General features: G+C 48.8%; 2 protein-coding genes across 3 annotated transcripts in view; both read left to right on the top strand.

The window, feature by feature from the left end:
- Positions 1-8352, top strand: part of TOX2 (TOX high mobility group box family member 2) — a 153678-nt gene extending 145326 nt beyond the window's left edge. The window contains exons 8-9 of one of the 2 annotated variants that reach the window (XM_079322014.1): positions 137-267; positions 7160-8352. In XM_079322014.1, the coding sequence (XP_079178140.1) occupies positions 137-267; positions 7160-7196 (168 nt within the window). In that variant the 3' untranslated portion in view covers positions 7197-8352. Of the gene's footprint in view, positions 1-136; positions 446-7159 lie in introns of those variants that run through there. The other variant, XM_079322013.1, reaches the window with a different exon arrangement.
- CBFA2T2 (CBFA2/RUNX1 partner transcriptional co-repressor 2) overlaps positions 1-23056 on the top strand; it is a 264258-nt gene that overhangs the window by 131604 nt on the left and 109598 nt on the right. The gene's annotated exons all lie outside the window — the stretch shown is intronic.

The following is a 23056-nucleotide window of genomic DNA, read 5'->3' as shown; positions in this document are numbered from 1 at the left end:
CTGGGGCTCCTCCTGTGCTCTGAACTGACAGGTTTTGGGGACAATGCCTGTTAATGTGATTATGCACTGTTATTAAATCTGCATTTCTCCTGCTTTGTAAGCTCCTGTAACCCTCCTTTTCCTCTGCACCCCACAGGACTTCTCCCACATTCCGTCTGAGTTTCAGAGCAGTGTTGGACCCCGTTCTCCTGGTGCATCCAACCCCCCAGGGAGCACTGAGTGGGACAGCGACTACCCCAGCAGGGAGTGTGGGGTCAACCACTGCAGGCCAGTAGACAAACAGCTCCTTGCTAGTGCACATCTGGGCTGTGACAGGGACCAACAGCTCAGTGTCTGCCCTAAAATGTATGGCCAGTTGTGTCAGGGAAGCTCAAGGCTCCCTCATCTCTACAGGCTCACTGAAGTGATGCTATGGAAGCAGGTAGCTTAAAAATCATGGATAAATTCTTCATTGGACATGAAAAGATTTCCTTTTTCTTTTCTCTTTTTTTTTTTTTTTTTTTTTTTTTTTTTTTAATTTATTTCCATTCCATGGAAGGGTTAGACACATTTCTTTCTGGAGCAGTCTCCCCAGCAGAGTTCCTGGAGGTTTGGAAGCAGCCATGTCCATAAGGCCAGGCCTCAGTGTGACCTTCCAGTATTTAAAAAGTCATATTAAAGAGTTGGGGAACAACTGGCAAAGGCAAATAGTGATAGGACAAGGGGGAATGGCTTTAAACTGAAAGAGAAGAAATTTAGATTATATGTGAGAGTGGGGAGGCCCTGGCACAGGGTGCCCAGAGAAGCACCAGAGAAGCTGTGGCTGCCCCTGGATCCCTGGAAATGTCCAAGACCAGGCTGGATGAGGCTTGGAGCAACCTGGGATAGTGGAAGGAGTGGAAGGAATCCACTCCTATGGCAGGAGGTGGATTGACATGGGCTTTAAGTTCCCTTCCAACTTTGGCGGTTCTGTGATAAACAATGTCCTGTTCCTAAAGCAATTGCTCTTAGCACTGAGGCCACAACCTCCCAGAATTGTCTCTACCAGCAGGACCCTTAGCATTCCTGGGGTGAGTGCACAAATCCTCAGTCCTCCCAAGAGCCACACAGTGCTCCATCCCCCTGCACCATGCAGGAAAGCCCCACTGGCATCTGCACAGATCTTCCCCTATACCCTACAAACTCTGGCATGAATGTGCCAGCATGAAGGTCCCTTTAATGCTGCTTGAAATCCCCAATAAATGGAATAGTCCAGGTAGTCAAAGCTGGGGAACAGGGAGTGTGTGGAAATCATTTCCAAGCTGTGCCCAACCCACTGCTCTTGGCTCAGCTCTGGCAGTTTGGACACTGTTGTGCTCTGTGGAGCATTCCTGGGGTTCTGTGGAGGCAGGTTGGGAAGGAGGCTGGATCCAATCAGAGTATTGATTTCCTTCGAGTGCTGGAACATGGTGCTTTCACCAGAAATAATAACCAGGCTTTTCAGAGCACAGCTCCAGTCTGTGCCAGCAGAGCACTTACAGCTGCTGGGCTGAGCACAGGCTGTACAGACATTTGTTTCTCCTAGGGAAGTAAATAAATGCCTGATCCATTAGAATATTGCTGCTGTCTGCTGCCCGAGGGGCTCAGGGACATGGATAGGTCTGACCTCTGCATGCTCCTCCCTCAAGCCTCTGCAGGCAGCCTGAAAGAAGGAACATGGTCAGGACATGATTGTAAAAGTCACTTCATGTGTTGTGGGCAAAATGCTAAAGGTGCTTGGAGGGTTGTGGTACACAGATCCCAGTTTCCAGAGGTGCTGGACAGATCCCAGAATGAACTCCCCTAGAAACAAGCATCACTTCTTAAGGGATCAACTGGGAAAACATTGGATTCTCTCTGCAAATCCCACTGCCTGGGTCCCATGCAGAAAGCCCAGGGCACTCCAGAAGCAGGTGAATCGTTCCCATAGCAGTGGGGGCTGAGCTCTCTGTTGCTAAAACAAGCTCTGTGACATCTGGCTAGAGTGCCACACTGTAAGCAGAGGGCCATGCAATTCATGATCAAAGCTCATGCATTTCATGCCTTTGACATAGCAGAAATATCGAATTTCATGGATTTATCACAGCTTCCTGGGGAAAAAAAAGTCATTCTAAAACCAGACAGATTATGCAGAGACTTCCAGATAATTATTAGAGTAGATTATAGCAAGGAACTCAGATGGATAGAGATCAGTGCTGCAGAAAGTGCTTAGTGCACTGAAAAATATCATAGTGTCTGCTGAGGAAGGAGCCATCTCCTGTTACTAAAGGCACAGGAGCTGCTGACAGCCAGGGCCCAAAGCTGAATTATTCTCATTTATTGTAAGGCCTGGTGTGCCAGCAGTGCCCTCACCTCCTGCTCCTGCTGCCCTGGGATTTGCAGCCTCAGTGTCCCCTCTGCATCACCTGGAGCATTCCCAGACATCTGCAGGGCTGCAGCTCCCTGTGTCTTAAGACTGCTCACAAGTCAGGAAAAGAGATGATCTGGATCTCCTCATCCAGGGCAAGCAATGGTGGGACAAAGGGAAACAGCTTCCCACTGCCAGAGGCAGGGCTGGATGGGATATTGGGATGGAATTGTTCCCTGTGAGGGTGGGCAGGCCCTGGCACAGGTGCCCAGAGCAGCTGTGGCTGCCCCTGGATCCCTGGCAGTGCCCAAGGAGAGGTTGGATGGGGCTTGGAGCAGCTGGGACAGTGGAGGGTGTCCCTGGAACAAGATGAGTTTTAAGGCCCCTTCCCACCAAACCCACTCTAGGATTCCATGATCCTCCTGACTCTTTTCTCCAAAGCACTTTGTGCTGATTTCCAAGTGACATTCAAAGCTGTCATTGCTCCTCCACAGCACCTTTTCATGAGCTGGCTGGGTCCAACCCTCAACAGATCCTGGGCACAGCAGTGATGAAGGGATGTCTCCATGGGTTAGGTTCATCAGTGTTGCCCTAGGTATATTTGGGAAGCCTCTGGGTCATGCAATGGCCCTTTTCAACCTCAGAAGTGCATTCAGTTTATTTACAATTAAGGAGAACTGTCAGGAGCAAAATCTGGCTGGAAAGAGAAAGGATTATTCCTTGTTGGGATGTGACTCAGCTATAGAGTCCCAGATCCCTGGCAGAGAGGATCATCCCAACCTCCCCAGCCCTGTGTTAGGAATTTTATTTTATGTCTAACCTTGCTATTTCTTTAGCTTCAAACATCTGTTGGCACTGGGTTAGCTGGGGTAAAACCTCCCAAGCCTCATTTTCTTTTGTGTTTGTCATCCAGATAACTTCTGAAAAACAGACAAGGTTTTCTTTTTCTCTGTCCTTCTCTGTCTATTGAGGGAACTGTTGTAGGGATTTTTGTTTCCCAGCCTATCCTTGCTAGTTAGAATGACACTTCTTCCCTCATGCCCTGCAAATTCTGGGATCCTGTGAGCAGACACTCCTTAATTCATAACTCAGCCTTGCTGCAGAGAGAGTTTGAAATGTTTCTTACCTCCTGCTCTCCCTATTCTTAATGACTTTTTGCTTGCTGACTTCCTTCCAATTTTCCTGGCTCTTTCTGGGCTAAAGCCCAAGCTGTCCTAGATTGTGAGCAGACATGGGGAGCATTTCTCAGCTCCTGCTTGGTGTTTGCCTATCACTTCCCACAGTGACTGCAGCACACAATTTCAATGCTTTTTTGCCACCACATCACAAACTCCTTTCCTAGTCCCTTGTCTCCCTCACCTGACAGCCTGATCTGGCACTTGCTGTTTCCCAGGCACTGAATTCTTCAGTTTCACATTGACTTTCTCCAGGGGAGCTGCCTCACCTCCACCAGAGGTGCAGCTTGGTTTGCAATCATGTGCAAACTTTCCTTAATCCCTAGTTCAATCTTAACTCCTCAAAGCACCTCCTTTGTTTTTTCTGCCTTGTTTTCTGATTGCATCTCTCTCCACACCCTCTTCAGGGGTTCTGTCCTTTCTGTCCTAAAACATTCTATGATTTACCTTTGTCCCCTCACACTTAAGTATTTTTGGGATAACACTGAAATGGATTCTTCTATGTCCTTCCTCTTGTTTTCAAGGCATGGATTAGGTTCTTTTTGGCTGTCATCCTTTAGTAACTTTCCCCCTCTTCCCACTCTTCTTTAGGCTAAAATATGGGACCATTACACCTTTTCCGAGCACAAAAAACCACAAACTGCCACTAGATCCAGACATTTCTAACCGCCCTAATTTCTTCCAACAATGAAGTAACCTTCTCCAAAGGGGGGAATTTTCCAAATCAGGAGCTAAATGGACAAACACTATAAAAAAGCAAAGATAACCCATCACAACTGCACTTAGTTTGGGTTCAATTATTTATGGTAATATTTTGTAATGAACTGGGAAATGTTCTGTAGAGTGTTGTGTAAAATTAATGAAGTTAGGACTGGAATACCTCTCTGCTGCTCAGTGGCATTAAATCTTTTCTGAGTGCAGGAAAGAAGACTCTGAATTTTAAATGCAGATTATAAAATGTGGAGATTAGCAGAGGGTGAGCTCTTGACTCTGTCAGAAGACAGCTCTATCAGCAACAGCCCTGCTTTGCCTCTTCCCCATCACTCCACTCACAAGCACACCCACACCAGAACCTCTCAAGACTTTTAACATTCTTCACTTTTTGAGGCCAAGATGTCTTTATGGAGCTGGTGATGTGTGCAGGTGATAAACCCAATTGAAAGTCCTGGATCTCAAAGCAAAACCTGCACAGATCATCAACCAGGGGAGAGGGACTTAAGCCACTTCTCTCTCTACTGTGTCCTGAAAAAAAAAAGAGTGTCTGAGCTCCATCTCTGGGCTCTCCTTATGTAGTGTCAGAATGAGCACATTTGGTCCAAAATTACCTCTCTAAACCTCCATGGCTCAGCCTCAGGTGTGGTGAAGCAGGGGATGGTGGCCCCAGCAGCCAGAGCAGTGATTAAGCCAGAGGAAGAAACTGAGGTTGTAACCCACATAGCTGAAATTCAGGAAGAGATAAAATTACACTCAAGTCCTACTCTTAAGGGGTCTTCTGACTATCTACAGCTACAGCCTGAAATTTAGGGTTAGAGTTAGAGTTAGGTCAGGGCTACCCTCTGGAAAGAGGAGGTAGCCAGGTGAGGGTTGGGCTCTTCTCTCAGGGAACAAGGAGCAGGACAAAATGAAACAGCCTCAAGCTGCACCAGGGGAGGTTTAGATTGGGTATTTGGAAAAAAATCCTGCAGGGAAAGAGTGGTCAAGCATTGGAAGAGCTGCAGTGTGGAGACACCATCCCTGGAGGCTTTAAAAGCCAGATGTGACACTTGGGGACAAGGTTTGGCAGTGCTGGGAGAATGGTTGGCCTTGATATTAGAGAGATTTTCCAACCTAAATGATCCTGCTGTGGTCCCTCTATGTGCAGCCCACCCTGTATTTTGTGCCTTTCATGCTTTTTTTCAACCTAGAAATAAAACAACACACACTTTGGAGATAATGTTAGTATAGGAGGTGATAGAAAGCTGATATTTATTGGAGGGCAGTTATGGAAAATTTTTCATAAAAGTCCACCCCCCACAGGGGTGCAGACAGTTTTATAAGTTTGGTAAATTACCATAATTGACCAAAAGTACCAGTTAGGAGCACAGTGGTGATGTTGATGTTATTCCACTCCCAGGTCAATCCCCTTCCAAGTCTTCCCCCTCTCACATGGGACTGGTACTTTGTTGATGAGAACAACTGAAGAGCTGTTTTTCAGCCTTGGTTCCTAGGGAAAAGCAAGATAGGACAGGGGCTTTGGAATATTTTTGTTTGGAAAACAAAGACAAGACTTTGTTTTGTCTTTCTGCCTAGGGAAAGGGTATGGAAAACTACTGGGAAAACTGGCCACTAATACAACAGGCTACAAATATATGCAAAAAAAATACAGAGAACATATTGATGCCTTGGAGAGGCCGCCTAGAACAAAGGCTAGATAGAGTTGAAAGAATAAAGTGGGTATTTATTAAAGGCCTTCAACAGATACACCTTGGGCAGTGCAGGAGTCTCACAGAGGCTACACCTAAGATAGACAATGGTCACAAGTTTTTCAGATATGTTTGGTCTAATTGCATATCAGTGGTTCATTGTCCAATTAGAGCTTCAGGTAATGAAATCAGACACCCCCAGTTTGCTTCCCCCTTCCCAATTCACTTTTGGTTTTACTTTTTGGGGCTGAGGCCAAGGCTGTGTTTGGTTCTCAGGCTGGCAGAGGATTGCTTTGCAATCCTCACCAAACTGTGAGGAGAGCTCACTAACACTCTCTGTGGAGTTCAGAGTTATACACTAATGCACTACAGGAGCTGGAAAACTGAAAAGCTAAAAAGTTAAAGCATCAATATAAAAGAGAAAAAGGTGCAAACCACTGTACTGGTTTGAAGGACACTTATCTGCCAATAAAGACAGAAGCTTCTCTTTGAAATGGAGAATGTAAACCCCCTCCCTCCAAATTATTATTATAATTTTGAAATTAAGGGGCTCTCAGGCAAAGATAGGGCAATCAGGAATAACAGTTCTTTACTAGGAAAATTAAAATAGAAATGCAGTATTACAAAGAACAATCCCAAAACACTGCCAGAGTCAGAATCCAAGCTGACACCCATCAGTCAGTCAGGGTGGTGGCAGCAGTCCCATTCAATGGTGGCTGCATCCTCCTGCAGTGGCAGATGTGGTTCAGCTGGAGCAGTGCTCCTGGAGAAGGTGCAGTTTTCCTCTGAAGGTGCAGGGATGATGTGGAAAGGTCTGGCTTTCCTCTGGAATCCAGTGGAAAGAAGGTAACTTGGTGTCCAAAATCTCAGTTTTTCTCTGGGTAGGAAAGGCTTGGCTCCTTCCCTGGATGGAGCATCTCCCAGTGGGATGATGGAATTTTATCAGTCATGCACTGGGACTCAATGGGCCAGCAGCAGATGATATCTCCTGGAGGGAGGATGGGCTGTGGAAAGATAAAGATGATTGTCCCAGCTGGTTTAAAGATGGCCCATTAGCAGATAATATGTGCCAGGAGATCAGGGGCACTGCCCCACCCGGCTGCAGCAGATGGGGACAGATACACATTGCTGGGCACATCAACCCAACACAACCACCAGAATGGCATCACCCTAAAATCCAGAATGCAGCACAAACCCGTGCCAGCTGCTGTCTGACGTGCCTCTGCTTTCTCTTACAGCATGCTGCCAAGGGACAAGGCACTCTACCTCACCTAAGGCTCGTGGTCCCCGTGGAGGAGGCTCATGAAGGACATTGAAGGGTCATTCCCACAGCCCGGCGAGAGGCACGGGCGGGTCGCACGGGCGGGACAGCTGCCCCCGCACCTCGGCGCTGGCTTCATCCCCAGGCTCTAACTGCAGTTTTCTTCTTTTTCCTTTTCTTTTTGAACTCTAAAGAAAAAAAAATGACAAGTCTACTTGCCATGGAAGCGCCCCCTCCCAAAAAAAAAAAAAAACAACAAAACCCCACCTCGTCTATCGCAAGGAACAAAAAAATCAATAAAGAGAGAAAATTCAAATAAAAATGATAAAATAAGTGCAAAACCAACAAAAAAATAATGAAGTTAAACTAAGGACACCGTTTTTCTGCTTGCCATCAGCTTAGCTACAGACTATTTTCCTAGTGAACTGCTTTTAGACGCAGCATAAACCCAGGTCTGGTGTCCTGCAGCATTAGGCCAGCTCAGTAGGAGGATGCACTCTTTTGACTTGCTAACAGCACTAAACTTTGTGCAAGAAAATGTGAAGTTTGTGTGAATATTGTACATGCAAAGGCCTTGGATGGTCTGGCGAAAAAAAAATTGCAAAAATAAATAAAAACTATTGCTAGCTAGGTGGGGGAGAGAGAGCAGAAGGCAAACTATGAGAGGACAAATGTGAAAGAGATCATGAAAATATAATTTGTTGGATAGTTGTAAGTAGTTTACTAAGTGTTTTAGAGCTGTGCTAAAGACATCTTTAAGATTTTTTTGTGAAAGAAATTAGTAGTTTACTTTATAGTAAAAGCATTTTATATTAATTGTAGCACATTTTTTAGTTATACATAGAAGGGAGATGTGTATAAAAACCAACAGAAAAAGCCTGCCAAACTTGTTTCTATTATTTGTACAGCAAGAAATGGACAATTTATATCCATGTTGTATGGCATTATTATTTTTTTTCCGGCCATATGTCCATCTATTTAAAAAATTGCTGACAATGATTTTTGTCTATTTATGAAGAAATTAGAGAGCATAATTACAGTTTCTCATAAGGTGCATTTTTGGGGTTTTTTTTATTTTTTATTTTGTTTGAGGGCGCTGCTTTGGCAGCACCTGGCACATTCGGTTCACGATGCTTATCTTACCTTTCTTTATAATAAAACGTATGAAAATAGAGCTGAAGCAATCTCTCCTTATTCTGGGGACACCCTGGAAGTGGCCTCTGCCTTGTCCTCCTCAGCTTTCTCCTCTCCCATCACATTCTCACCTGCCCCATCATCTTCTCACTCTGCAATACCAAAGTAATTAATTTCATCATAAATATGCAATGATTAAAATAAGGGGAGAAAATGGAACATTATGAAAACCTTCCTTGAGTTATCACAGCAAAGAGATAGGATTTCCTCCAGGGAGAGCTGCAGAGAGATTAACTCTTCGTGTGTGTGGCAGGTAAGTGGCCCTGAGACTGAGATGGCAGGGAGGAGGTTTCCAGCCCTGAGAGAAGGTCTGGAAGGGATCATCCCTGGGAGTTTTGGTGGCACCAGGTGCCTGTGGTTTGTCCTCTCTGAAGGAAGGTGCCACCCGTGATGTCCATCCCCCTGCAGCCCAGCTGGCAGCCCCAGCTCTGCCACCTTTGGGTCACTGTGACTGGATTTGGAGCCTTTTGGAGGCCTCCATGGAGAAGGTTGGTGGGACAGCAGTGCAGGGAGCCACTGAAAGGTGACCTTGCCAATTTAGAGGGAACTGTGCAAGGCAATAACCACATTTTTGACAACTTTCTGGCCGCCTCCCTACATTTCTGCAGGGCTGCCTCTGCTTCTCTCAGAGGGCTGGAGGCTGCTCTGGGGCACCAGGGAGAGCACAGTGATCCATCTCCAGCCTTGGGGATGTGGAGCTGCCTGGGGAATGCAGGGCAGTTGGCTATTAGAGAGCCCAGAGCATTAATGAGAAATTGTGAGGCTTTCCAAACCACTTTAATCCCTACTAATCTCTAAATTTGCATGATGGCAGCTGTGCTTAAATGGTATTCCAACTGTTGGCTAATTGTCATGGACCTGGAATTGCTCCAGGGAAGCAACTGGGAGCTGAGTCTCCCATCCACCATCACAGCTGGCTCACAGAGTCACTGAATGGTTTGGGTTGAAGGGACCTTAAAGCCCAACTCAATCCACCCCCTGCCATGGGCAGGAACACATTTTTCTATCCCAGGTTACTCCAAGCCCTGTCCAAGCTGGCCTTGGACACTTCCAGGAATCCAGGGGCAGCCACAGCTTCTCTGGGCACCCTGTGCCAGGGCCTCCCCACACTCACAAGGCAAAAAAAAAATCCTTCCCCATATCCAACCTAAATTTCTTCTCTTTCAGTTTAAATCCCTTCCCACTTGTCCTGTCACTATCTGCCTTTGCAATTAGCTGTTCTCCATCTTTATCAGCCTCTTAGAGTGCTGAAAGGATGCATCCAGTTCAACAAAGGGGTTCAGCCCAGCCTGGAGGGTCAGGACCTGGGGGCCTGGGCCAGGCAGGGGTGGTGTGGCTAGGGGAGCTTCCCCCTGCTCTGAACCTTTGGTCTGTTATTAACAGCAGTGGTAAATTCAGTAGCCCCATCTCAGGAAGCCTCAGGGCAGGGTTAGCTCTCCCTAAACCCTGCCTGTGTGCCTAACCTCCCTTTAAAAACCTTTAAATTCCAGGCAGATAATCTAAATCTCTCTCCCTACAAAGCAAATCCCTTGCTTTTGAACATAGGAAGAATTTATTGCTTTCCTTGTTGTGGTAATTTTTTTCATATTTGAAGAAGGATATTGGCTCCCCTCCTCCTCCTTTCTACCTGCCCCAGAGCTGCAAAGGCAGAGGTGGTGTTCCAGGGCAGGATGAGCTGTGGAGCTCCCAGTTTGAGCCAAAAAGCACCACTTGGATTCTCACAAGGCTCTGGAACAGCTTTGGGACAGGGTTTGCAGAGCAGGACCAAGGCAGGCATTCCCAGACTTCAGGCTAGCGATGGAGAGGGATGTGAAGAAGCAGGAGCAGGGACAGCCCTGGTTAATTGACTTTGGTTTATGAACACATAATTAGCAGTGCTGTGGGATGTAATAAGGGATTGAACAAACCTCAGCACCTGCATCTCGGTGTGTGTAATGGTTTATAAAAGCAAAAGCAGTGACAGGCTCCAGGTCAGAAATACAATATAATAGGTAAAAAAGAGAAAAATAAAATACATGCAATAGTACAAAAGGAAAACCACTAACAGAGTCAGAAATAGTCTGACACCCACTAGTCAGGGTGGTGGTAGCAGCCCAGATGAAGTGGTTTTGTTGAAGTAGTGATCCTGTAGAAAGCTCTGGTAGTTCTTGTCTTCTGGAAACCAGTGGGTAAGGGCTGCTCTGGTGTTTCCAAAGTAGGAAAGGCTTGGTTCTCCCCATCTGGTTTGAGCATCTCCTAATGGGATGATGTAATTTTATCAGTCATGCACTGGGACTCAATGGCCCATTAACAGGAGATATCTCCCTGACAGAAGAATGGGTCATGGGAAAGACAAAGATGATTGCCCCATCTGGTTTTTAATAGCTGGCCCATTAGCAGAGGATATCTCCCACAGAGATAAGGATCGCTGTCCCCCCTGGTTTCAGCAGATAGTGATAGAATACAGATTTTTGGGCACATCTTTACATTGTAACCTAGGACAATGTGTCAACCTTTGGAGCACAGCTGCTGATGGGTGCCTCAACAGCTGTGCCTGGTTCCCACAGAAATGGGGAATATCCACCAGTATCCCACTGCCCCAGCAGGACACAGCCTCCCCCACAGCCAGGGTGTGTGGAAAGTCTGCTCCTGACCTGTGGATCCTCCAGTGGCACCACCCTGAGCTGTGCCCATGGCACAGGGCAGCGCTGGGAGGACACTGTCTCTGTTACATCTGAGTTATCATCACTGCTGTGATGGAATGGAGGGGGAGACAGCCCTGACAGGCAATATTGAGAGCTTCACACAAGAAGGATCAAAGGAAAGGACTTCATTGGACAAATCCCAGACCCCTGACCACTGCAGCACGTGCTGGGAGCAGGGGCTTTGGTGAAGTCCTGGTCCCCACCGAGGGCAGACTTGAGCCTTGGCCAGTGCTCCTGTTGCCAAAGGTGCTGGAGTCCAGATGCAGAGTGAGCCCATGGTGAAGGAGATGAGCTGCAGGGAGCTGGCTCTGGGCAGTGCCAGGCACAGGCTAGATGTCAGACCCTAAAGTGGCTGCACAGCACCTCCAGCTGCTCTTCCCACACACATCTGTGCCTCACCAAGGTGGGGCCACCAGAACACCCACACTGCCACTGTGGCATGGCCCAGCCCACAGATGCAAGCATGGGATTGTAGAATCTCTGAGTGGTTTGGGTTGGAAGGGACCTCAAACACATCTCCTTTCACACACCTTCCACTATCCCAGGTTGCTCCAAGCCCTGTCCAGCCTGGCCTTGCACACTTCCCGGGATGGAGCAGCCACAGCTATTCTCAGCACTTTCACCCTCACAGCAAACAATTTCTTCCTAATTTATAATCTAAATTTTCCCTCCTGCTGTTATAACCCATTCCCCTTGTCCTGTCACTGCAGTTCCTGAGGAAGAGTCACTCTCTGGCTTCCCTGTAGCCCCTTTACACACTGGAAAAGTGCTCTGAGCTCTCCACACAACCTTCTTTTCTCCAAGTTGAACAGCCCCAGCTCTCTCAGCCGGTCTCCAGTGCCTTCAGCAGCTCCACAGGCTCCTCTGGACTTGCTCCAACATCCTCCTTACATGGCAGGCACCAGAGCTGTGCCTGGTATTCCAGGTGGGCTCTTGGCTGCATGGAGCAAGTGGGGATGGAACCTCCTCAGCAGCACAGCTGTGCTCCTGCCCTCTGCCCACTGCTGTCCCCAGGGCTGGAAAGGCTCTGCCCACCAAGCAAACATGACATGAGGCACCTCTGCCATCTTTCTGCAGTCTGAAGAGCCCAAAAAAGAGCCTGTGTCTCAGGGATGAAGCACAGTCAGTTTGCTTTCACTCCATGTGCTCCATTCTGCAGTGGGAGGTTTGTGAGCCTGAGTCCCAAAAACTCAGCAGCTCATCACAGAGTGCAGGCAAAGTGCTTCCTCCAAAACACAGGGAGTGTGTAATTCCCAGTTTGAGTGATGATTTTTGAAGAAGAAAGAGGAATAACCATTCCTCTGGATGCAATACTGTGCTGGCCAGAAGGGTAATTTAGAGTCAGAGTGGAGATCAGATGTTTTATCACTGTCTCCTCAACTCGTCTTGACTTTCAACTGCAATTTGATAAATCAGCATAATACCTGGCACAGTAATTCCTGGAGATTTTATTCCTAGTGGGGTTACTTTATTACACTTCAAGCCCATTAGAGAACTTTCTGTTGCTCTGCCATTGTTATTGTGGGGACAGAGGCAGATAAAGCAGGGCTCAGGAGGTGGTGTTTTTGCAGATGATGCTGGTGAGCTTCTTTTAGCTGTTTGTGCAGCTGAGTGTCTCCAGCAGTGCTCAGCCTCTCCCCTCTGCCCCTTCACAGCTCCTGCCCACACCCTGCTTTGCTCTCTCCCTGTGTTCATGCTCCCATTGTGGCTCCAAGGCAGCAAAACTTGGGAACACCCAGGAAGCCTCACCCAGAGACAGCAGAAAGGACCAGGGGATGCTGCAGTGCTGTCCCTCCTCATGGCTTTTAAGGCCAGCCAGGTGGGGACCTGCAGCAAAATGCAATTCCTCAGCCTGTGATCCCATTAAGATTTTATGATGAATGAAGCCTCTTGCACTGTGAATCTGTGGGAGAGAGTAACACTTCTACTGCTCTCCAATATGTAATTAATGCACATTTCATTGCTTCCCAGATGAATTTTTGGTCACGGGAGGTAGCTATGACTATAAAATGACATTTATTTCAGATGGGATGCAGACCAAAGGTCAGCGGCTTGTGCAAAGCCAGGAGAGCCATGTGTGCCCTGGGCCATCCATCTCCCTCAGAGCTGCTGCTTGTGGAGGGAAGGCAGATGGAAAATGTGACTCCATCTGTCCTAGAGGGGTTTGTGGAGTTTGATGTGACTCACTCTCCTCTTACACCCCCCTGTCCATGCTGCCATTGGGACACCCTTCAGCCAAGCAGCTGCTCCACAACCAGGTTCCTTCAGCTCCTCAACCCTTCCCATGGCTCCTGATAAAGGGGAATTAAAAATGCCACCTGTTAGCAATCAACAAGCTGAAAATGCTGTTGGTCTCAGAAACTCCCAGGCAAAACCAGCAATTCCCCTCTGGATTCCCTCCTGATCACCCACAGGCTGGTCATGGCTCACTGTGGGCACGCTGGGGGATGTGGCTCCCTGCACTCCTGATTTAGTTTAATTAATCCCTCCATCCCTGATTTAATCCTGCACTTCAGCCCCACGGGAAGCAGCAGGACCAGTGGATGCACCCTGCATCTGATGGGAGCCAAAGGCAGCAAGGAAGGCTGGCTGGGGAGAGCCACCTGGGCTTCCAGACCCACCTCAGCTGCAGCCAGCTTCATCAGCACCCCTCTGGGCTCCAGGCAGCAGGAATCTGGGAGCTGCATGTCCACAGTCAGACTGGGCACGTGGAGCATGGCATCATTTCTGTCTCCTGAGCAGGAGCTTGTGACTCCCACAATCAAAGGGAGGTCTGGAAGAAGTCCCAGGGATTTGGGATTTCTCCAGGAGACAGACTGGCTTGGGGGAAGTTAGCAGAGAAACAGGATAAAGGCATTTCAGAACATATTGAACCTTTTTTTTTCTCTTTCTGGAGTGCACAGACTGTCAGAACATGAGATACCATCTCCAGAATCACTGCACTGCAAGGAGATTTATTGGCTTGGAACACAGTTTATACGAAATTTTTTCTTAAGCAATTTACACAAAATATTTCTGCAGTTATGCAGGGGAGTTTTTATAATTAGAGCTTTATTTGAGTGCTTTAATTGTGGCTGGTCTTTTGACTAGTCCTACCCTTTAGGAAGCTCATCCTGTCTCCCACTCACCTCAGTGAATTTGGGATGCAGAGGGAAAAGGCCACAGGCACTCCCCCAGCTTTCCCACCAACATTCTGGAAATGGCCCCTGGGGAGGAGCTTCTAAAATTATCCAAGGAAAAAGGTGGAGCAGGATGGGTTTGAAGACATTTTCCACCCTCAAATCTCATCTCCTGGGAGTTCCTCATATCCTTGTGCAGAACCAGACTTGGCTGCCATCTCTAGGAGAGCCAGCCTGCATGAGGATAGTGTGAGGATGGATTAATTAAACAAATCACACTGATTGTTCTGCTGGGCACAACGAGTGTCACCCAGGTGGGCAAGTCCCTCCTGGAGCTGCAGTGCCCACAGGGACTGTCCCCTTCCCTGGAAATCAGAGGGAAATAAAAGCCAGCCACAAAAAAACCTTAAATTTATGAGGGTATTTCTGGCAAAACAACACAGGCACTCGAGGCCTTTCCCAGTATTCAGTAATTCCACTGGAAACGTTCACAAAATCTACATTAGGTTCAGGCTCCAAATATCAAGAGGAAAAAAGCAGCTAAATATCCTATTTTGAATAATTGAAAAGCAATCTGAAGTCATGTTGCAAAACAAACACATTAGGAGAGTTTGATTTCTTGACACACCCCACCCCCAGCAATTCAAACAATCAATCAAAAGTTTCATGTTTTTATGTTGGATTTTTTTCCTTTGACCCCTTCATAACACTGAATGCATTAAAGCAAGAAATGCCCAAGAACTGATTTCTTTTCTTTCCTCTGTATGAAATGTCTCAACACTTCACTTTTTCCCTTTCAAGATGCCATTTTTACACAGTTTCAGGCATTATTTAGAGCTATAGAGTTCAAAAAGCTCAAAAACCTGGAGAGAGTACATCTCCTCTTCCTTATAAACATTTGCCATCCATCCCTTTGTATTCTCATTTTTGGCACAGAGGAAGAGAAAGAGAGAGACGAGAGAGAGCAAAGGCAGGAACTGGAGACATGAATAATTTCTTCTTTCTCAAAACCCAAAATGAAAGGAATACAGAATGAGACATAAACTTTAAATTTCTTTCTTTCATCTAGGAATTTCCCATGAAAAGATAATAACACACCTCCACTGCATCCTTTTTTCCAGCTCCTCCAACACACACATCCCTGGCAGGAAGGCAGGTGAATATTAAGCTTCCCAGGGAGGAACCAAAACCCTTTTGGGGCTCTCTGGATTTGCAGAGATCAGCACCCTGGGGATCTGGGCTTTGCATGATGTTCCAGGTAGGGCAGCCATGCAGGGGATCAGTCCAGCTCTGTGAGGGTGGAGTGAGAACAAAATGGGACATTTCTTCTGTTCCTGGATGTTCTGGGGGACACTGCTGCACTGGACTGAGCTGGGTAGTGTTTCCTTGTGGAGGTGGAAATAGCCAGATTCTGCTGGATGCCAGAGCAGAAAGATGAGCTCCTGTAGGGTTGAGCACAGAGAATGGGTTGGGCTTAAAGCTCAGCTCATTCCACCCCTTTGCACTATCCCAGGTTGGTCCAAGCCCTGTCCAGCCTGGCCTGGGGCATTTCCAGGGATGGGGCAGCCATCCTGTGCCAGTGAACACTCTCTGAGTAAAGAATTTCCTCCTAACTCCTAACCTAAATCTCCCCTCTAGTTTAAAACTGTTCTCCCTTGTCCTGTCCCTGCTGGTGCAAAGAGCTGCTCTCCCTCTTTTCCACCAGCCCTCTTCAAGGGGTTGATGGAGTCCAAAGCCTTTTCTACTCCATGCTGAGCAACTCTAGCTCTTTCAGCCTTTTTAGGACCCTTAATAAAAGCAAGGTAGGGTTTTATCCAAGTGCCCCAGAAGGAACAGCTGATCCTTCATGCTTTTGGAGGGCTTAGATCAAGCCAGTTTTATGCTGTAGCATGATAAGGTGTTTTTTAAACCACCAGGCAGGTTTATTCACCTGGCCACAGATTAGGTCAACCCATGATCAACCCACACTCATCCCACCAGAGCACACTGGTGTTTGAGGGTGTCTGGGCTTGGTTTCATGGCAGTTCTGAACTGAGTTCATCCCAGCACACAGGACAGGGCAGGCATTGGGTGCTGCTGAGTTCTGCAGCTCCCCTTGGCATTTCTGCACAGCACTTGAGGAGAACCAGCTGGTTTGGGGAACAAGAAGAATTTGTATTGTCAAACTGGCAGCTGGGCTGACAGCTCTCCCAAATTCTGTGTGCCCCAGAGGGGGCTGGTGTGGTGATGGTGCTGTGTCGGTTAAGAAGGGATTGAAGGCATTAATGGACAGCATCCCCATAACACAGGCTGAGAGGAGCAGGGGCATTCCCACATCCATGCTCAGCACTGCTGCTGGGGTGCAGGATCCAGCCAGGCTCTCCCAAAATAGCCTCACCCAATAATGCTCCTGAGACACAGCCCCTGACCCTGCCCAGAGCAGGGCATCAGCTGCACAGAGCTCCAGGGGCACCCCAGGCTCCCTGGGAGCCCTGCCTTGTCTTCCCAGCACCTTGGTGTTTGCCCTGGGATAACCCCCAAAAGCCAAATCCCATTAAGACCTGTCTGTCTGGGAACTGGCTTGACTCTGCCAGGTGCAAGGGAAGAGTTTGGCAGTGAAAAACCAACATGAGTGAAGGTTTTCCTCGGAGCTGAGTGATACAAATCTCAGCTGGCATTTCCTGGAGAGCCATGAGAGCCTTCTGTTCCTGCAGCTTTTCACCATCCCTCCTAATTATGATGTTTTAGGCATGAAATCTGCTGTGGGGTTTGGAGCAGCAGTGAGTATCATCCACTGCCAGCACAGCACTGAATGCACAGCAGCTCAGCAGGGCAGGCTGGGGCACATGTGGGACAAGGCTGTCACAGGAGCTTTGGGTAGCACGGCCACATGGCCACCAGATGTTTTATTCCCAGGTCTCTTCCTTGGTGGTGGGGCAGAGCTACATTTCCCAGCCTCTGCAGGGCATGTAGAGACACCTCAGAGCACCTGGTGTGGCCACAGTGTATTTATGGAGCCAGGTCACAGAATCACAGAAGAGTTTGGGCTGGAGGGGACCTTAAAGCTCAGCTCATCCCAGCCCTGCCATGGGCTAGGACACCTTCCAGTGTACCAGCTGCTCCCAGCACAGCAGTGACCATCCCTGCCTGGTGGCTGTCCAGCCACAGCGTGTTTGGGGCTGGCAGAGCAGAGCACAAGCAGCTGTGCTGAACCACATCTGTGCAAAACACGGATGCTACACTCTCAGGAGGAAGCTTGGGAAATGCATTTAGCTCTGGTTTTTTGCCTCTCTCACTCTCTCTCTCTCAGGTGAAAACCCTGAGGAGTTTGTGAAACTCCTGTTAATGTTCTTCCTTCCACACAGGATGGAGAGGGACCAAAGGAACACAGAGACAAAATACTTTGGCAGGACACGTGTGAAAACTGCCAATGTCCCATCCATGACGGTTCCAAGGCCAGGCTGGACAGGTCTGGGAACAACCTGATTTGGTGAAAAGTGTTCCTGCCCATGGCAGGGGCAGGAATAAGCTGAGATTCAATGCTCCTTTCAACCCAAACCATTCCAGAGCTGAATCAGAGGCAGCCCAACGAGAGCTGGGGGAGAGACCAGACTTTCAGAAAGCTCTTTGCTCAAATGAGTGCGGGTGATAACGCAGCAAGGAGCTCCAGAAGCAGAGCAGTCCCACGCCACAGGTGTCACAGCGAGGGACACGGTGACAGAAGAGGCTGGAGAGGGTCAGGGCAGAGCAGCCCAGCCCGGTTATGCAAGGGCAGGACGGAGGTTTCCGGTGATATTTCAGCGCAGGGACCACCTCCCCCCGCAGCCCTTTGCACTCACAGCTCTGCGCTCAGCTCACGATCTTGCGGTTTGGAACAATACAGGAAGGATGTAGGTGTTTGCAAGAAGAAAGAGGAGGAGGAGGGAGGGGGAAGGGAGGGAGGGAGGATGCACAGCCCGGGTGCTCCGGCAGCATCGCGTGCTCCGAGCCGCTCACCCACACACGCTATTAGAGGTGGTGACATTAAATGGGGACAGAAAAGGGTCAGGTTCCCAGCAGAGCTGAGCTGCGAGGGGCAGGGCTGATGTCCCGGTGTCCTGGGATGCTGGGGATGCGCTGGGATGCGCCAGGCAGGGTGGGACTGAGGATGGCTCTGTGACTGTCACTGAACTGGGAGCAGCAGGAGCTGCAGGCAGCCCCAGCCACAGCCCAGGTCTGCAGGAGGCTCAGCAGGCTGCAGAGAGCCTGGGCAAGGTGCTGACAGGAGCTCAGTCCTGCAGGTCAGCCCCCGTGGAATGTTTGGTGATAAAAGGATGGATCAGCACAGGTCCCAGGGAGCTGGGTCTGCCCTGCACTGGGAGCTCCAGGAGGAGCAGACAGATGTGAGCACTGCATCTCACCTGGTACAGAGAACACCACAGAACAGCAGCAAATAGACAGATGTGAGCACTGCATCTCACCTGGTACAGAGAACATCACAGAACAGCAGCAAATAGACATGTGAGCACTGCATCTCACCTGGTAACAGAACATCACAGAACAGCAGCAAATTGACAGATGTGAGCACTGCACCTCACCTGGTAACAGAGAACATCACAGGACAGCAGCTGATAGGTCTGAGCCAGGAGTTCTGGCATTGCTCCTAAAGCAGCATTGCCCTGCTCCAGCTGGGATGGAGTTAATTTTCCTCTCAGTAGCTGGTCAGTGCTGTGTTCTGGGCTCAGAATGAGAATCATGCTGATAACACGCTGATGTTTGAGTTGTTGCTGAGGACTGCTTACCCTAAATCAAGGACTTTGCAGTGTCTCGTGCTCTGCCAGCGAAAAGAAACCAGGAGGGGGCATGGCCAGGACAGCTGATCCCAAGAGGATATGGATGTGATATTCCATCCTAGTACAGAAATTGGGGAGGGACTGGCCAGGAGGGGTGAGCACTGCTGGAGAATGGGCTGGGCACCACTCAGTGGGTGCTGAGTGACTGCACTGGGCATCACTTGTCTTTCTCAGGGTCTCTGGTTTTGTTATTTCTCTTTTAATTGTTGTTATACTATTATTTTACTTTATTTTAATTATTAAACTCTTTTTATCTTGACCCCCAGGATGTTTTATTTTTCTGGTTCCCCTCCCCTTCCCATGGGTGTGGGGGAAAAAGAGAGCAGCTCTGTGGTGCTGAGTTACCAGCTGGGGTTAAACCACAACAAGAATAAAGCCAAATATTTGGGGTTGTATATTTTGTGTACAACGAGAAACCACACCAGACTAGTGTTATTTTGAAAACTTCACTTTGGAAAAGTACTGAATTGCTTTGTGGAAAGACACCCTCATTTTTAAAGTATTTTATGACATTGGCATTATGTTACTGTCATATCTAAAGCTGGGCTTGTAGCAAGACAGCTACAAATGAGCAAATGAGTAATTTTTTTTCATTAAAACCCTTCTGGACTGCATGGGCTGATCTCCAAAGTGCCAGGGGATGCCTAGAGGAGCTGTAACAGAGGCTGGACAGAGTTAAGAGGAATAAAATGTGTATTTATTGAGGGGCCTTCAAAAGCCACACCCTGGCAGTACCAGTGCCACAGTCCTTGCCTGGATGGCTCCAGGATGGAAACAAAAGAGAGCTTGGTATGAGATCTCACATTCTTATAGGTTTTAGTCCATTTGCATACAAAAATCAACTGCCTCAATCATGAAGTTTCATCCTCCTTGCTTGCTTGCCTGCCCTCCTCTTTTCACGCTGTTTATGCTTAGGGCCTGAAGTTTGAAGAAATTGTCCTTGAGTCCCCAGCTGGAACAGAACTGTTTTGTCTTCACCAGCCTGCGAAAATATCCTAGTAACCCTTAATATGAAACTAAAAGCTGCACACCCAGAACAGAGAAACTAAAAACTTAAGGCATCACAGGCACACCACGCAGGCAACCCCTGCCTGGGACAGCTGAACCCAAAATGTTTTCCTGCCCAGGTTTGTCCCAGCCCTGCAGCACATAGCCCTCGAAAGCAGGGGCAGCTCAGCTGTGCCTCAGCACCCCAGGATGCTGCTGAGGGCCCCTGGCACTGGGAAGGGAGCTGGCAGCAACCCAGAGTGGGATCTGAAAGGTGTATCATGACAGGAAAGCTGTTCTCTTGAGCGGCGTTATCTCATCTATTTTGCAAATACAAATGTGATAGAAATCTGCAAAATAAGGAATATGCATTAACTTCTGAAAAGTTTTGACTACATATCATTATCTGTAATTTCACTGCTTTGATTTACATATTCATAAAAGAAACACGCAGCTCGAATGTGTCAAAGGCTTTCAGATGAGCACGAACAAACCCAGCAGACTCGCAGGCTCAGTGCTGAAGTAATTTCAAGACACCTTTGCTTTCCCTGCTGTCAGGGTGATTTTGTGTCCCTGGGCTTGCTCCTGCTTGGGTGAGCTCAGGATGTGAAGAAGAGCTTCAGCTGGGCCTGGTGCTGGTGCTCACAGGAAAGGGGCACCAGCTGGAGGTGCAGAAGACATGGGCCACCAGCACCACCAAAATGGTCAAAAAATTTCCAGCCTGGATGCTGTTTGCCCAGAGAAGCTGCTCCTGGATCCCTGGCAGTGTCCAAGGCCAGGTTGGCAGAATTTCGAGCAGCCTGGGACAGTGGAAAATGTCCCTGCCATGGTGAGGGTTGAGCTGAGCTTTAAGGTCCCTTCCAACCCAACCATTCCTTGGTTCTGTTCCATTTGGCCAGGAGGACCAGGAGATGCCAGGTGGGTGGGCTGAACCCAGCAGGGTTTGGGTGCTCAGCCTGGCCCTGCTTCTCCCCACCTCTATCCATGGGCACCCTCAGGGGTGCTGTGTGTCCCTGATTTTTCATCCAGGTGACAAAACCAAGCAAACCTGGAGCTGCGTGGAGGTGGCAGCACCTTGTAGCACAGCTGATAACGAGGTGATAAAAAGTGCAGATGACTCTTTAAACTTCTTTCCATGCTTTTAAGCTGCTGAGTAGGTGAAGCCACTGCAACGTGCTCTGGCTGTTACAGCCCTGAGATTCCAGTGCTTTGGGGGCACTTGTGCTTCTTATCTGAGTGTTTCAATCTTTACAACACCTCAACCACACTCTTCCCTTCCTTCTCCTTATCAGAGGAAGAACGCACAGAGGTCCCTGGGGGGATTCAGCACCCAGGATCCCACCCAAGCTTGTACCCAGCTGCAGCAGCACCCACTGGCTCAGTCATCGCCAAGACGCTGGAGCAATGCCAGTTGCTGTCGAAGGAAAGCATGTGTGGCAGCAGGAAAGGGGGAAAATGTTATTTTTCAATTTCCCTCTGACATTTTTTGAGGCACAGAGCAGTGGGGTTTTTTAACAGCAGAGAGCAAAGCAGAGCTGACAGGCTCAAATATACCCTGGTCCTCAGTGTTGGTTTGGGTGGAGAGTGTGAATTTTTGCTTGCAAAAATAAAAGGTTCTGGTTTTGAAAGCTTAACCCTTCCCCCTCCCAAGGAGCAGAGAGTTAACCCTTCTGGCACTAAAGCATCTCTGTGCTAAGAGCATCCCAGCTCTGGAGGGAAGTCCAGGCTCTGGCATCACCTCAGGAAAATCCACCTGTCCCCCCATCACACTGCAGCTCTCTGGCACAGGGATTGTGTCACAGCTGGGGAACAGCCCCAGGAGCAGCTGGTACCCCAAAATCAGCAGCTGGGGGCACAAAGGTTCCCAGAGGCTGCAGAGCTGAGCCCTGCATGGGGAAAGGGCTGGGCTGGACCTGCCCCACTCCAGCTGCACAGGCTGAACCCATCCCTGCACACAGGCTGCTGGTCCCTCTGCCTTACAGGGCCTGCCACTTTCTTTTTCCATGCAGCTGCAAAGTCCCTCCTCTGGCCAGTGGCCACTTACTTATGTAAGACAAAAAAAAAAAAAAAAAAAGCCTTTGGTTTTAAAGACTGAAAATGGAAACGTTGCATGCTCAGAAAGCAAAACCAACACCCAGATCTCAGATGTGTGACTGTAAATACAGACTTTTCTAGTCATTCACACAGTGAGGATTTCTGAACTTTCATCAACTCCAGGGTGCCAAGCTCTGCCTAAAACTGCCAGTTCAGGGCCTGGAAGGTCATTGGGCAGTGAGAAACTGGGGCTAGGGATGTGCCCAGTGCAGTGGGGCTGACCTTGGATACAGGAAGGAAATTGGGGGGTTGGAGTGTGTCCAGGGAAGGGAATGGAGCCCCAGGAGGGGCTGAGGGAGCTGGAAAGGGGCTCAGCCTGGAGAAAAGGAGGCTCAGGAGGGACCCTGTGGCTCTGCACAGCTCCCTGACAGGAGGGGACAGCCGGGGGGGGTCAGGCTGTGCTCCAGGGAACAGGGACAGGAGAGGGAACAGCCTCCCCATGGGAGGTTTAGATTGGAAATTGGGGGAAATTTCTTCATGGAAAGGGTGGTCAGGCAGTGGGAGAGCTGTGCAGGGCAGTGGTGCAGTGCCCATGGAGGTGATCAGAAGATGTGCAGATGTGGCCTTGGGGACGTGGGTTAGTGTGGACACAGTCCTGCTGGGTCAGTGGTTGGGCTGGATGATCTTGGAGGGCTTTTCCCACCATGACTGCAGGATGCAGGATGGGCTGCAGGGTGCACACCCACAGACAAAACCTGCCCTCCCTGGCCCATGCTCCTGTTGGACCCCTGTCCTACTCCACAGGTCTGGATCACCTTCCTCACAAACAGCTCCTCTCTCCCTTTTTCCCATGTTCTATCTTGACTTTTTCACCTCCTTTGTCTCTTGGGCAATGCCCAGGTTCTCCTATTCATTCCCAAATTTCCATAAAAAGAGCCCTTCACCCCCTTCTCATGTCCCTGGTGAGCAGCTCCCCCATGGCATCCCACGGTGACAGGGACACTTCCTGACACCCCCGGTAGCTCAGGAGCACAAAGCTGGCCAG

Source organism: Erithacus rubecula (assembly GCF_903797595.1).
Source record: "Erithacus rubecula genome assembly, chromosome: 18".
NCBI lineage: Eukaryota > Metazoa > Chordata > Aves > Passeriformes > Muscicapidae > Erithacus > Erithacus rubecula.
The sequence above is the reverse complement of the archived record's forward strand: the minus strand, read 5'-3'. Positions and strand labels throughout refer to the sequence as shown.